Consider the following 14948-nt stretch of genomic DNA (forward strand, 5'->3'; position numbering starts at 1 on the left):
AAACTGATGTGCATAATATCTATGCTTGTTTTTAACTTTGCGGTCTAGGCATTGTGCTAAGTTATGTCTCAGGTCCTCCAATTGTTGGGAATCTGCTGGGTCCAAGTGTCTTTTATGTTTGATTTCTAATTCATTAATCTCTTTCAATAAATCTACTATTTCATTTTGTTTCTCTTTTTTAATCCGTGGCCCGTGTGCTATCAGTTCCCCCCAATCACTGATTTGTGGGCTTCCCAAACAGCCTGCTCAGAAACTTCTCCAGGCATATTTGTTTCAAAATATGTTTTTATCTTACAAGATAAAGCCTCCACCACTTTTTTATCCTCTAGTAAAGATTCATTCAACCGCCAAGTTCGTTCTAGGTGGCCAGCAGAAATTGGAAGGAAAGTCACGGGCATGGTCTGAAATCGTTATTGGCTCTATAGTAAAAGAGCGGGTCCTTTCAAGATAGAACTGGTCCACCAAAAAAATATCTAGACGAGAATAAGTATCATGTATTTTGGAATAATAACTATAATCCCTTTTCCGATAATGTGTTACACGCCATCCATCCACCAAGTGAAGGGAACGTAAGAGCTGTTTTAGATGCTTTAACGCTTTAAAAGATATGTGAGTTTTGCCCGTTGACGTATCTATCTTTGAGTCTAGGGTAAGGTTAAAATCCCCCCCCCAGCATCAAAAAGCCCTCCCTAAATTTCTTCAGCAGCCTCAGAGTCTTTACAAGGAAATTTACCGTTGCGGTATTTGGCGCATATATTGAAGCAAATGTATAGCAGAAGCCATGCAGTCTTCCCTTTACAAACAGAAATAGACCCTCTGGGTCTATTTGTGAGGCTATTACAACCATTGGACATGTCTTTCTAAAGGTTATCGTTACCCCCCCTGGCTCTCGTAATCGGGGATGGTGCATGAAACCACTGGTTAAACAAGTGCACGGGCATGTTTGGAATGGAATCCTTCACGAAGTGCGTCTCCTGCAAGAAAACCACATCACCCCTAAGGTGGCATAGTTCCTGCCAGAGACGACCCCTTTTGTGTGGTGAACATAAACCTCTCACGTTATATGATATCACTTTTATTGGGGCTGCCATATCCAATAGTGCTGCTGCCCAATATATTCATCCAATAGCTGGTATATCTCTTCGCTCCCAGCAGGTGTCCCCGGGGGGTAAAAAAAAATAAATTCCAAAAAGAGAAGTAAACCCCCCCCCCACAACATCCCACCCTCACCACTTCCCTCCCTTCCCACACTTCCCCCCCCACCCACTCTCCTCCACCCCAATATTCCACTTCAAGGAATATGTACTAAATGATAAAGAACTCTGAGAGGGGGTGTCTCCCCCCCACTAGACCTCTCCACCTTCCTGCTACACCGCAGGATATCGAGTCCCTTATATCGGACCTGGCCTACTGGGCTACCCACGCCCATACTACCATGCATACTCCCACGCATTAGTATATATCCCTCCCCCCGGGCATCATAATATATTCCCCTTTATAACTGCATCCGGCTATTTGTCCCTTCTATAGAGACCTTCCCTATCATCCCTCTTACTCATATACACTATATGGGGTAACCCCCCCTAAAAATGCGGGGAGAAAGGGGGAGAAGGAGCAGGGAAGAAAAAAAAAAACAACCCACATATTAATATGTTATTCACCTTGACAAACACCTCCATTCTGAAAATAATATCATATTCCCGCCCCGTCCCCACCCTCCGTTGCTTATCCTCCTAAACACCAGCACTTTAGATCTAAATCTAAATGTTGACGTAGACATGCTTACAGTGCTCATAGAAAGGTATGTGGACACTGAATATACATAAGAATGCTGCCTGCAGTCACTCAGGTATATTCAACACTTACTGAGTCCATGATTGCTTTTACTCCTGGACACTATTGAACACAACAGTCTCTATAGTGAATAGCAGAAATGTTCATGTGGTTTTGGGCATGCTTTGCAGATTACATTATGCAACAGGAGGCAACAGAAAAAACATTTTTGCACAATTAGTCAGTATGGCCAGTATTGTCATAAATCATGTGATGTGGTTGTTAGTCTACTGGCAGAGTGGTGTTTCGATTTATTATCATTTTTTTTTTCTTGTAGTCTCTGCTGAAATTCAATGAGAGGCTGAAGGACTTACTTTTAGTCTTCCCACACTTCTGCCTTGGTCGAGGTCTTATTGACTTGGCTATGAATCAAGCTGTGACTGACGTGTATGCTCGATTTGGTGAGTGTGAAGCAGACTTGTTTTATTCTACTTGTCCACATTTACAGTATCTGGTTTTTAAGATTCCTGGTAGTGTTTATAAAACTAGCTTCATGTAAAAGGAAAAGTCATTATAAATGGGCTTGTGCTTACATTTATATACCAATATATAAATGTTCCATCAGTTTATCTCTTTGAAAATATTGGAGATAAAGATGATTACATTGGAGGAAAAATGTGTTTATGCATACTGGAGTAAATTTGGCATACATTACCAATTGCCACTGTGTGACATCTTTTGCATAATAATACAATGAGAAATAATGCATTTTTTCAGTGAGAACATCACAGAGACACATATATGCGATGTCTTAGCATTAGGGTCCACCCTCAGTGCTGCCACATGACACTGTCATAAAAAGGTTAAGCCACTAACTGAACTGATTAACAGGGTATCCCTAATGGGTTCCCTAACACAAACAAGCAGCATTTGTACCATTTTAGTGTTTGGTCAGCAGCCAGCCTTTTCACACAACAGTAGGATCTTACATCAGACAGAGTGAGAGACAGCTCTGAGCATCATTCAGCTCACATATAAAAGGCCTGTGGTCAGCTGAGACTAATAATTAGGTTTGACTACCAAGTAAGATGTGGACATAGAAATGGAGGCTTCATCCTACCCAATACTCAACAATCCTCCAGGCTCAAAGACCTAGAACAAACCTTATTGAGACCCAGAGAAATAAAAAGTTAGAGTAACTGAAGTAAAATGGTACAATAAATATTATTGTATCTGTGTATTAATTTGTCTAATCCCTATAGTTAGTAAGTCTATTAAAACTCTGACCACATGTTACTGTTCCAGAAGTATGATATTAAGTCATGTTGCTATCCATCAGTAACTAACAAAAACATTCCCCTCTGGGTGATATATGTACATTACAAGAATTTTAACAAATTTTGTTGCATATTCCTACCTTTTGTTATTCCAAATAAATCCCTGTGTGTTTGTCTGTGTCCATGTGGGAAAGTGAATCTAATGGGAGTGGTTTCATGATTATCAATCAGCTGCAGCACCCGCAGGGCACAAATGAGGAAAATTGCAGGGTCTGCATTTCTTTAGATGTGATTTCCTATTGGTAGAATCTCACCAAAAATGACATTTTTGTTGCAGGGGATGTCTGATATCTGACTTGTATCTTAGTGTAGACTTCCGGGAAAATCAGTGAGCCAGTCACACAAGCAGGAAATTATGTGATAATGAGTGGGTTGAAAATGGTGCCTAGTGTATGGCTTTAAAACATAGCTGCCCCTTTAAGAAAGTGTAAACACTGAACCGTATAAAAAAAATCAAATGTAAAGATGTTGGCGCTAAAACATACAAAATGAATGTGAACAATATTATGAAAGAGCATATGGTGACTAAAAAAGCAAAAAAATATATTAAGTCCAAAGTGACAATCCCAACACCATAAATAAATGAAATCTTTTGGTTTGATGTTCCTTCAAATAAAAGCTTCACCACAAGTGCTCATGAGGTAGATGGCAACTCGCCAAAGGTGTCTGACCACTTTTTACAGTAGGCCAAAATGCGCTTAGGTTGAATGGACCAGAGGTACCCTAGGTATGCATCTCTCCACTGAGTGACCCCCTCCAGATGGCAGCTGAGGATAAGGGAACAGACTCCACCAAGGACACACAAAAAGATCTCTTATGGTGTAGTAAGTTTTATTAAGTTTTAATAAAAAATGTTTAAAAGGTAAGAAAAGATTTTGCACTCACATGTAACTGTGCTATGCTCAGCACTAAGGCAGACACCATATGCAGGTGGATATATCGGAATTGCGGCAGTGTGCGATCCACGCCTTGTTCTGGATATACCAAAAGGATGTCACATAAAGGACCCGGAAGTGACGAGTCTGCGCTTCTATGTACGTTTCACCGTACTGGCGTCATCAGGAAGTGACAAACTCCCATTTCCTGTTTGCTTTTATAATGCACAAAGGGGTGTGATTGGCTAGGCTTCCCAAACATGGAGATTGGGGACAAAAAAGTATTCTACCTCATTCCCAGATATCATCCGCCCATGCTGCACACACCTAAACAATTGCAACTAACAATGATAGCTATAAATTCATAAAAACCTCTATTTAAAAATAAAACTAGTTTAAAATGACATAGATATCTAATATAACATATCCCCCATCACAAACATGGTTTCCTAGGTTGGGTAAACCATGTGTGGACAAAACACTCTTTGGCTCCCTCTAGTGGGGGAATTAAAATACCAAAAATTGGATTTCGAAGATGAAATGGTGATGGTATTACGGTAGATTCCTCCATGTTTGGGGAGCCTAGCCAATCACACCCCTTTGTACATTATAAAAGCAAACAGGAAATGGGAGTTCGGCACTTCCTGATGATGCCAGTACGGTGAAGCGCACGTAGAGGTGCTGACTCGTCACTTCTGTGTCCTCTATGTGACATTCTTTTGGTATATCCAGCATGCTACCGCGATTCCAATATATCCACCCGCACATGCTATAGCCACCTTAGTGCTGAGCATAGCACAGTCACATGTGAGTGCAAAATCTTTCGTTAACTTTTAAAACATTTTTTATTAAAACTTACTACACCATAAGAGATCTTTTTGTGTGTCCTTGGTGGAGTCTGTTCCCTTATCCTGTAAAAAGTGGTCAGACACCTTTGGCGAGTTGCCATCTACCTCATGAGCACTCGTGGTGAAGCTTTTATTTGAAGGAACATCAAACCAGAAGATTTCATTTATTTATGGTGTTGGGATTGTCACTTTGGACTTTATATATTTATTTGCTTTTTTAATCACCATATGCTTTTTCTTAATATTGTTCACATTCATTTTGAATGTTTTTAGCACCAACACCTTTTACATTTGATTTTTTTTTAAGCAGGGAATTATGTTTCTGGGGGACACCTCCAGGTAGCCACATTGCATTACATTTTACAGAAAATTACAGAGCTGCAGATTGAAAAGGAAAGGTCATTTTTAATAACATTACATTTCAATATGACTTGTGTTGCAATTGTACTGTATATGCTATATTATTTTTCCTTTATTTGCTATTTTTTTTCCCACAAAAGTGGAGTTACCCTTTAATTTTCTGTCCATCAGCCATAAGCCCTGGAGCCCCTTAATCACATGACAGCCATAGCATCAGGGCCTTAAAATGGCAGAATAAGGATTTTGCACACATATAGAATTTCCTAACAAAACTGCTTCAATGCTTTTCTGCATTAGGTGCAAGCCATTTTAAAGGGACCATACTGCCAGAAAAGTATCATAACTACTTTTTTGACACTAGATATAAAAAGTCTACACACCCCTGTTAAAATGTCAGGTTTCTGTGATGTAAAAAAATGAGACAAAGCTAAATAATTTCCAGGCGTATCTGCATGGCACATCTTGACTTGGCAATATTTGCCCAATGTTCTTTGCAAAAACACTTCATATCTGTCAGATTGCGAGTCTATCTCCTGTGAACAGCCCTCTTCATAACACCCCACAGATTTTTAATCGGATTCAGGTCTTGGCTCTGGCAGGGCCATTCCAAAACCTTAATCTTCTTCTGGTGAAGCCATTCCTTTGTTGATTTAAATGTATGCTTTGGGTTGTTGTCATGCTGAAAGATGAAGTTCCTGTTTATGTTCAGTTTTCTAGTAAAAGAATATTGACTGGTATTTGGAACTGTTCATAATTCCCTCTACCTTGACTAAGGCCCCTGTTCCAGCTGAAGAAAAACAACCCCAAAGCATGATGCTGCCACCACCATGCTTCACTGTGGGTATGGTGTTCTTTTGGTGTTGTTTTTGCACCAAACATATCTTTTGAAATGATGGCCAAAAAGTTCAACCTGGGTTTCATCAGACCATAACACATTTTCCCACATTTTGGGACAATAGAGGGGGCTTTTGGGACTTTAAATGAGACGCATGGTAACATGCATCTCCATCCCTATTCAAGTACATAAGGAAAGAGGGTCGAGACTTTAAATGAGGTGTGTATATTGTGGCTAATCGAAGGAGTCAACGTAAAACATGAACAAGTATTTATTTGTTTGCCATGATTGAGTAGGTACATGGCAGACAATACATGCAATAATGGCACATAATATAACAAATCATGTATCCAAATCATTTATATGTAAAAAGTATAAATAGAATATACAATAATAAATATCCTACATAATAAAAAATCACTATAATATAACAGTTCTAATCCCCGATATTGCCTGGATCCAAAATCCATGTAGGTATGTATGCATTGCATCTAGGTTAAGCCTGTCGTGTTTCATGGGATCTATCAAATCATCATGGGCGGATGCATGATACATCTATATAAAGAGAGGTAAGTATATCAAAATCAACCATTCATAGACAAAAATTGTCAAAGAATAAATATACATACAGGGAGAATAGGATAGTCATCCCTGTAGGACTCACATATCTGCTTAGTGTGAAACAGACACACCGCCGGGGTGCTAGGGCCGGAAGGAATGCCTGGTCCGGAAAGCTGTGGTAGTAGGGTCCAACAGGAACACAGGGAGCATAAAAGTAGGTGTGACCTAGAGTATCTGGAACAGTAGGAAAAATTGGCTCCATTCTGTGGATCAATAAAAATATGAATACCAAATTGTGCTGAAAATATAAAGAAGTAAGCTAATCAAAGAAAGGAGCCCAAATAGCATGAGTATGAACTGATATCAGCGTAGGTCCCCAGAAATTGGTAAAGTCCTGGGATTGAAACCACATATGAAATAAATGTCATAATGATAGTGGTAGTTACCTAGTGTTGCTGATATAGGAGTAAAGGCCAGCGATATCTGGTGCAGACTGCACAAGATGTGTATAAGTCAGAGGATTGACTGTGAATGAAATAAGTGTGTTTGAACGCTCCCTATGTAATGAGCGGACCCCGCCCAGTGGGAGTGAAAACTTGTAGTAACAGGTGCAGACTGCACAAATTGTGTATCAATGTGAGAACTGGCTGTGAATAAAAGAGGCTGTTTTAATGCTCTGACAAGGCATGACATTTAGGACGGGCCCCAGAGTCAGAGCGGAGGCCACTCACTGAACCCCAGACGTCCATCTCGCCGTCAGCCAAGATAGTGACACCTGCCTGTGTAAGCAGACGGTGCAAAAGCATCGACTGCACAAGCGGTAGCGTGCCGCCGATGCCAAGGCAAAACAGCCCCGCCCACGTCCCCGCACCCAATAATGAATTGGGTAGGGGGGACAGGGGAGGGGCGCAGAGAAAGCATCGCAGCTCCCGGAGGTAATAGGCAAAAAATCATTTTTTTTGCCCCGGCAGTGCGCATGTAGACACAGGCCAAAGAGTGTTAGAAAAAATATATTTAATGCATTCTCTTAGAATGGTAAATGGGTAAAGGACTAAAACATGATAGAAAAACGAACTGCCCATAAGGGAGATTGATCATGATTAATATGAGGACTTTAAGGGTCATTAAGGGTCACGATCCAACGATAAAACTACTCACTACACCTCCATTCCTAATCAGTTGCAATAGAGGGGGCTTTTGGGACTTTAAATGAGACGTATGGTAACATGCCACAATAGCCGCTATATACACACCTCATTTAGTCCCGACCCTCTTTCTTTATGCACATGGTTTTGGGAGACTTCAGGTGTGTTTTTGCAATATTTAGCCAGGTTTGGATGTTTTTCTTCATAAGAAAAGGCTTTTGTCTTGCCACTCTACCCCATAGTCCAGACATATGAAGAATACGGGAGATTGTTATCACATGTACCACACAGCCAATACTTGCCAGATAATCCTGCAGCTCCTTTAATGTTGCTCCTCTTGGCAGCCTCCCTGACCAGTTTTCTTCACATCTTTTCATCAATTTTGGAGGGATGTCTAGTTCTTGGTAATGTCACTGTTGTGCCATATTTTCTCCACTGGATAATGACTGTCTTCACTTTGTTCCATGGTATACAGTTATGCTCATAAGTTTACATACCCTGGCAGAATGTATGATTTCTTGGCAATTTTACAGAGAATATGAATGATAACAGAAAAACTTTTCTTTCACTTATGGTTAGTGTTCGGCTGAAGCCATTTATTATCAATCAACTGTGTTTACTCTTTTTAAATCATAATCACAACAGAAACTACCCAAATGACCCTGATCAAACGTTTACATACCCTGGTGATTTTGGCCTGATAACATGCACATAAGTTGACACCAAGGGGTTTGAATGGCTATTAAAGGTAACCATCCTCACCTGTGATCTATTTGCTTGTAATTAGTGTGTGTGTATAAAAGGTCAATGAGTTTCTGGACTCCTGACAGACCTTTGCATCTTTCATCCAGTGCTGCACTGACGTTTCTGGATTCTGAGTCATGGGGAAAGCAAAAGAATTGTCAAAAGATCTGTGGGAAAAGGTAGTTGAACTGTATAAAACAGGAAAGGGATATAAAAAGATATCCAAGAAATTGAGAACGCCAAAAATCAAAACACGGTCAGTTAGACCAACTAAAATTTCAGCCACAACTGCCAGGAAAATTGTTCGGGATGCAAAGAAAAACCCACAAATAACTTCAGGTGAAATACAGGACTCTCTGAAAACATGTGGTGTGGCTGTTTCAAGATGCACAATAAGGAGGCACTTGAAGAATGATGGGCTGCATGGTCGAGTCACAAGAAGAAAGCCATTGCTACGCAAATGCCACAAAGCTTACAATACGCCAAACAGCACAGAGACAAGCCTCAAACTTTCTGGCACAAAGTCATTTGGAGTGATGAGACAAAAATTGAGCTTTTTGGCCACAACCATAAACACTACATTTGGAGAGGAGTCAACAAGGCCTATAATGAAAGGTACACTATTCCTACTGTGAAACACAGAGGTGGATTGCTGATGTTTTGAGGATGTGTAAGCTACAAAGGCACAGGAAATTCGGTCAAAATTGATGGCAAGATGAATGCAGTATGTTATCAAAAAATACTGGAAGAACATTTGCATTCATCAGCCAGAAAGCTGCACATGGGACATACTTGGACATTCCAACATGACAATGATCCAAAACACAAGGCCAAGTCGACCTGTCATTGGCTACAGCAGAATAAAGTGAAGGTTCTGGAGTGGCCATCTCAGTCTCCTGACCTCAATATCATTGAGCCACTCTGGGGAGATCTCAAACGTGCAGTTCATGCAAGACTGCCCAAGAATTTACAGGAACTGGAGGCTTTTTGCCAAGAGGGATGGGCAGCTTTACCATCTGAGAAGATAAAGAGCCTCATCCACAAATGCCACAAAAGACTTCAAGCTGTCATTGATGTTAAAGGGGGCAATACACGGTATTAAGAACTGGGGTATGTAAACTTTTGATCAGGGTCATTTGGGTAGTTTCTGTTGTCATTATGATTTAAAAAGAGTAAACACAGTTGTTTGGTAATAAATGGCTTCAGCCAAACACTAACCATGAGTGGAAGAAAAGATTTTGTGTTATCATTCATATTCTCTGAAAAATGGCCAAGAAATCATAAATTTTGGCAGGGTACGTAAACTTATGAGCACAACTGTATCTAATGCCTTGGAAATTCTTTTCCACCCTTCTCCTGACTGATACCTTTTAACAATGAGATCCCTCTCATACTTTGGAAGCTCTCTGCGGACCATGGCTTTTGCTGTAGGATGCTTGTAGGATGTTAGGAAAGAGCTACTAGAACAGCTGAACTTTATTTGGGGTTAATCAGAGGCACTTTAAATGAGGTCAGGTGTGTACTGACTCCTATTTAACATGAGTTTAAATGTGCTTGCTTAATTCTGAACACAGCTACATCCCCAGTTATAAGAGGGTGTGTACACTTATGAAACCACATAATTTTAGTTTTTTATTTTTACTTCTCCCCCCCCTAAAAGATTTCAGTTTGTTTTTCAACTGAGTTGTACAGTTTATAGGTCACAATAAAGGTGGAAAAAGTTCTGAAATTATTTATCTTTGTCTCATTTTTCTGACATCACAGAAACCTGACATTTTAACAGGGGTGTGTAGACTTTTATATCCACTGTACACAGTATATATATGTGTGTGTGTATATATATATATATATATATATATATATATATATATATACACACACAGTATATTTATTGTATATATCTTTACATACACCGTTTTGCCTGGTATGAGAGTAGAGCCTTTATATGAAGGTTATTTGTATTTTTAAGTGTTTTGCCTTTAAAATAATAGTTATTTGGAATCATATAAAACTATACTGTATGTAAGTACTTCAAATTATTGCTTGATGCCCTTGGTGGTTCATACTTGTCATGATCAGAGGTCATCAATGCCTATATGCCAAGGCAAAATGTAGCAGTATCAGCATTCGTCAGTTAATTTAAAGCGGGGTTCCACCCAAATTTTGAACAATATCTGTATGTATTCTCTTCCTTGCCTAGATGCTGACATGCCGTTTAAAAAAATTTAAATCGCCGTAATTACCTTTTATTTTTCTATTCTTCTTTGCACTTCCTGGTTCTCCTCTCGTGGGAGTAGGCGTGTTTCTAGCCTCTCCCAGACTCCGCACAGACTCCTGGGAGCTAGTCTCAGGCTTCCCAGGATGCCACTGAGCATGTGCGGGAACGAGCGGTGAATGCTGAGAGCACAGCATTCACCGCATCCAGGAAATAAATGCTTGTTTAGGCTTCAAATGCCCACAATGAAGATGGAAACCGCCTGCAGTGAATAATATAAGTTATTCTTTCCAACAAAATCTGACACAGGCGGATATATTACACACAATATGTGAGTATGTAATGCTGAGAAGAAAAGTTTGTGAATGAACTCAAAAAAAAAAAAAACGATAGATAGGTGGACCCCCGCTTTAACAGTAACTTTATGGCTAATTTGCATACCTAATTTTTTCATATCTTTTTAAGGACATATTTTTTTAAATGCTAAAAACACCCTGCTCTGTTTTATACGATATAGACTGACTTGTAAGAAAACATGTTAAAAAAATCAGAGATTAGAAGGCTGCTGTGTCACTGGTGATAAGAGGGAGCAGGGGGAACTAAGCTATTAAATCACTGGTGAGAGGACGGAGCTGAGCTGCGGAGTCACTGCTGGGAAGGGGGAGCTGAGCTGCTGGGAGAGCGACTTTAACAAATTAGTTGACATACAAATAAAAGACTAAGTAACAGGTCACTATTATACACATTGTGACATTTTTGGTGCTAAAAAACACAATAGAACGTTTTACCTAAATCAAATGATTAATGTCCAACCTTATGTGCATGAAATGTTGTGTCTTTGCTTTGTTTTATTCTTCCTCACTCAGTTTAATTAAGAAATGCTGTACTGTGTTCATCGTAAATTAGAGAGTCACGGAATACTAAGTCTTGGCATCTGGCCTCTCTGAAAATACAGGAAACCAAGAAACATACAGCCGCTGATTTGTATCCAGAGCACAGCGTAATTTGTAATTCATTTATTGAACAGAATTAAATATTGAATTTATTGAATTAATTAAGGTTTATTAGGAATATTAAGAAGAGAAAACCACCTTGCGTCAGAAGTATTGTGTTTGTCAAGTGTTTATAGAAGAGAATTTTGTTAGTACACCTGCTGTACTATGATGAATGAATTGTGGCAGGTGTACAGACTTAGTAGCTTAATAATGAACAAAACAAACCAATTATACATGCTATAGGTAATCTTTGTCATCAGAAAGCCCAAGGTGTGTCGTCTTATTTCTTTGCTGTGTCTTGCAGGTGAGGAGCATATTACAAACCCTTTCCAGTGGGATTTTCTGGGGAAAAACATATTTGCAATGGCAGTTGAAGGAATTGTATACTTTGCTTTAAATCTGCTCATTCAGAACCGCTTCTTTTTCACTGCATGGTAAGCATCCTCAAAATGTACAGTATTTATTATATTGATATACTGACCGATAAATCAGTCTGGATGTCACACCATTTCCTCAAACTCAGTCTTTCCAAAACCAAGCTCATAATATTTCCCCCTGACCCTGACTTCTCTGTTAAGATCTGTGGCACAACTATCAACCTGTCCCCCCATGACAGGGTTCTAGGTGTAATCCTGGACTCTGAACTATCCTTTCGGCCCCACATCTAATCCATGTTTACGGCTTGCCACCTCAACCTCTGCAACATCTCCAAAATAAGCCCCTTCCTAACCAATGATATGACAAAGCTTCTAATTCACTCTCTGGTCATCTCTCACCTCGACTACTGCAACTCCATCCTCACTGGATTACCTTACATAGACCAGTGATGGCGAACCTTGGCACCCCAGATGTTTTGAAACTACATTTCCCATCATGCTCAACTACACTGCAGAGTGCATGATCATCATGGGAAATGTAGTTCCAAAACATCTGGGGTGCCAAGGTTCGCCATCACTGACATAGACTATTCCCTCTTTAACTTCTTAGGGACCAAACCTCTTTCTGAGATTTGGTGTTTAAAAGTTAAAAACAGTTTTTTTTGCTAGAAAATTATTTAGAACCCCCAAACATTATATATATTTTTTCTAACACCCTAGAGAATAAAATGGTGGTCGTTGCAATACTTTGTCACACCATATTTGCGCAGCAGTCTTACAAGCGCACTTTTTTTGGAAAAAAATTCACTTTTTTGAAATAAAAAATAAGACAACAGTAAAGTTAGCCCAATTTTTTTTTTATATTGTGAAAGATAATGTTACGCTGAGTAAATTGATACCCAACATGTCACGCTTCAAAGTTGCGCCCACTCGCAGAAAGGCGACAAACTTTTACCCTTAAAAATCTCCATAGGTGACTTTTAAAAAAAATTCTACAGGTTGCATGTTTTAAGTTACTGAAGAGGTCTAGGGCTAGAATTATTGCTCTCGCTCTAACAATTGCGGCGATACCTCACATGTGTGGTTTGAACATATTTTCATATGTGGGCGCTGCTCATGTATGTGTTCGCTTCTGCAAGCGAGCTTCTTATTTATTTTACCTTTTATTTTTAATTTTTACACGGCGGTATAGCCACACTGCCCCATTGATTTCAATGGGCAGGAGTGGTTTGGGAGCGGTGTATACACCGCTCCTTCACCGCTCCAAAGATGCTGCTTGCAGGAGTTTTTTTAACGTCCTGCAAGCGCACCGCTCCATTGTGAAAGTCTCACACTGGAGACACAGGAGAGGTGCTTTACAAATGCTATGCAGGCGCTATTTTTAGCGCTGTAGCGCCTGCAAAGCGCTCCAGTGTGAAAGGGGTCTTAGATTGTAAGCTCTAACGAGCAGAGCCCTCCTATTCCTCCTGTATTTATTGTAACTGTATGGTCTGCCCTGATGTTGTAAAACACTGTGCAGCCTGTTGGCATTATATAAATCCTGCATAATAATAATAATAATAATAATAAAAAAATATTCAATTCATTTTAGCATAACTATTTACAAGAGAGACACAAAAAGACAAAGAACAACAGTATTCCTTACTACCATAGATAAAGGCAATGAACATTTGTGCATTTGGGACCTAAATGTATAACTGCATTTTCACTAAATATTAAAAGCAAATAAGCTATTCACTTTGCAAGGGAATTTTCATTTATTAAGGGAATTTTCCCCAGAGCTTAGTAAATGTGTTGAACATTTACTTTGCAAAGAATACTTAAGTAATGAAAACTGCATAGAAGTGGATGATAAAAAAACAGCAGAGCTTCACCTCATTCGAAAAGCAAAATTTCCCTTGCAAAGTGAGCAGCTATTTGCCTATTTTTTTTTTTTTTGACCTGGGTGGACTTGGATATAGGCAGGTGTAATCGCCATTCCAATATGGCTGCATGAACTTTCCAACTACTCTAGAGGACGTCAATAAACTTTTTTTCTAACACTCACCTTACCTCCTGCCCCCTGGACCCTGTTCCTTCTCAAATACTACAGTCCCCCTCTGGCTATATCCTTCACTCTTTAACTTATATATTCAACCTCTCCCTCTCTACTGGCATCTTCCCCAACCCTCTAAAACATACTCTAGTCACTCCTATACCAAAAAAAGCCTCACTGGACCCCACCAATCTTAACAACCTAAGACCCATCTCATTACTCCCTTTTGCCTCCAAACTCCTTTAACGTTTAGTCTATAACCGACTGAGCGACCACCTCATTGAGAATACCCTTCTTGATCCCCTTCAGTCTGGATTTCGCCCACAGCACTCCACAGAAACTGCCCTCCTAAAACTCACAAACGACTTACTAACAGCCAAAACTAACGGTCATTATTCCGTACTCCTACTCTTGGACCTTTCCGCTGCCTTTGATAGTTGACCACCCCCTCCTCCTCAAAAAGCTCAATTTACTTGGTCTCGATGGCTGCGCTCTCCATTGGTTCGAATCTCATCGCACCTTCAGTGTCACATATAACTCCACTTCCTCCTCTCCAACTCCTCTTACCGTTGGGGTCCCCCAAGGTTCTGTCCTTGGACCTCTACTATTCTCGATTTGCACATCCTCCCTGAGTCAGCCTCACATGGCTTCCGCTACCATTTATATGCCAATGACACCCAAATCTATCTCTCTGCCCCTCAGCTCACCATCAGTCTCCTCATGCATCACTGATTTACTAACAGACATATCAGCCTGGATGTCACACCACTTCCTCAAACTGAATCTATCTAAAACCGAGCTCTTACAATTTCCTCCCCCACGTGCCCCTTCCCCTGTCTTCTCTGTCA

The 14948-nt window shown here is 40.0% G+C and overlaps 1 protein-coding gene across 2 annotated transcripts in view; it reads left to right on the forward strand.

Moving 5' to 3' along the window:
• Positions 1–14948, forward strand: part of ABCA4 (ATP binding cassette subfamily A member 4) — a 450770-nt gene that overhangs the window by 360685 nt on the left and 75137 nt on the right. For both annotated transcript variants that reach the window (XM_073593112.1, XM_073593113.1), the window contains 2 exons: positions 2111–2234; positions 11993–12122. In XM_073593112.1, the coding sequence (XP_073449213.1) occupies positions 2111–2234; positions 11993–12122 (254 nt within the window). The remainder of the gene's footprint in view (positions 1–2110; positions 2235–11992; positions 12123–14948) is intronic.

The sequence above is a fragment of the Aquarana catesbeiana genome, linkage group LG07 (assembly GCF_042186555.1).
Source record: "Aquarana catesbeiana isolate 2022-GZ linkage group LG07, ASM4218655v1, whole genome shotgun sequence".
NCBI lineage: Eukaryota > Metazoa > Chordata > Amphibia > Anura > Ranidae > Aquarana > Aquarana catesbeiana.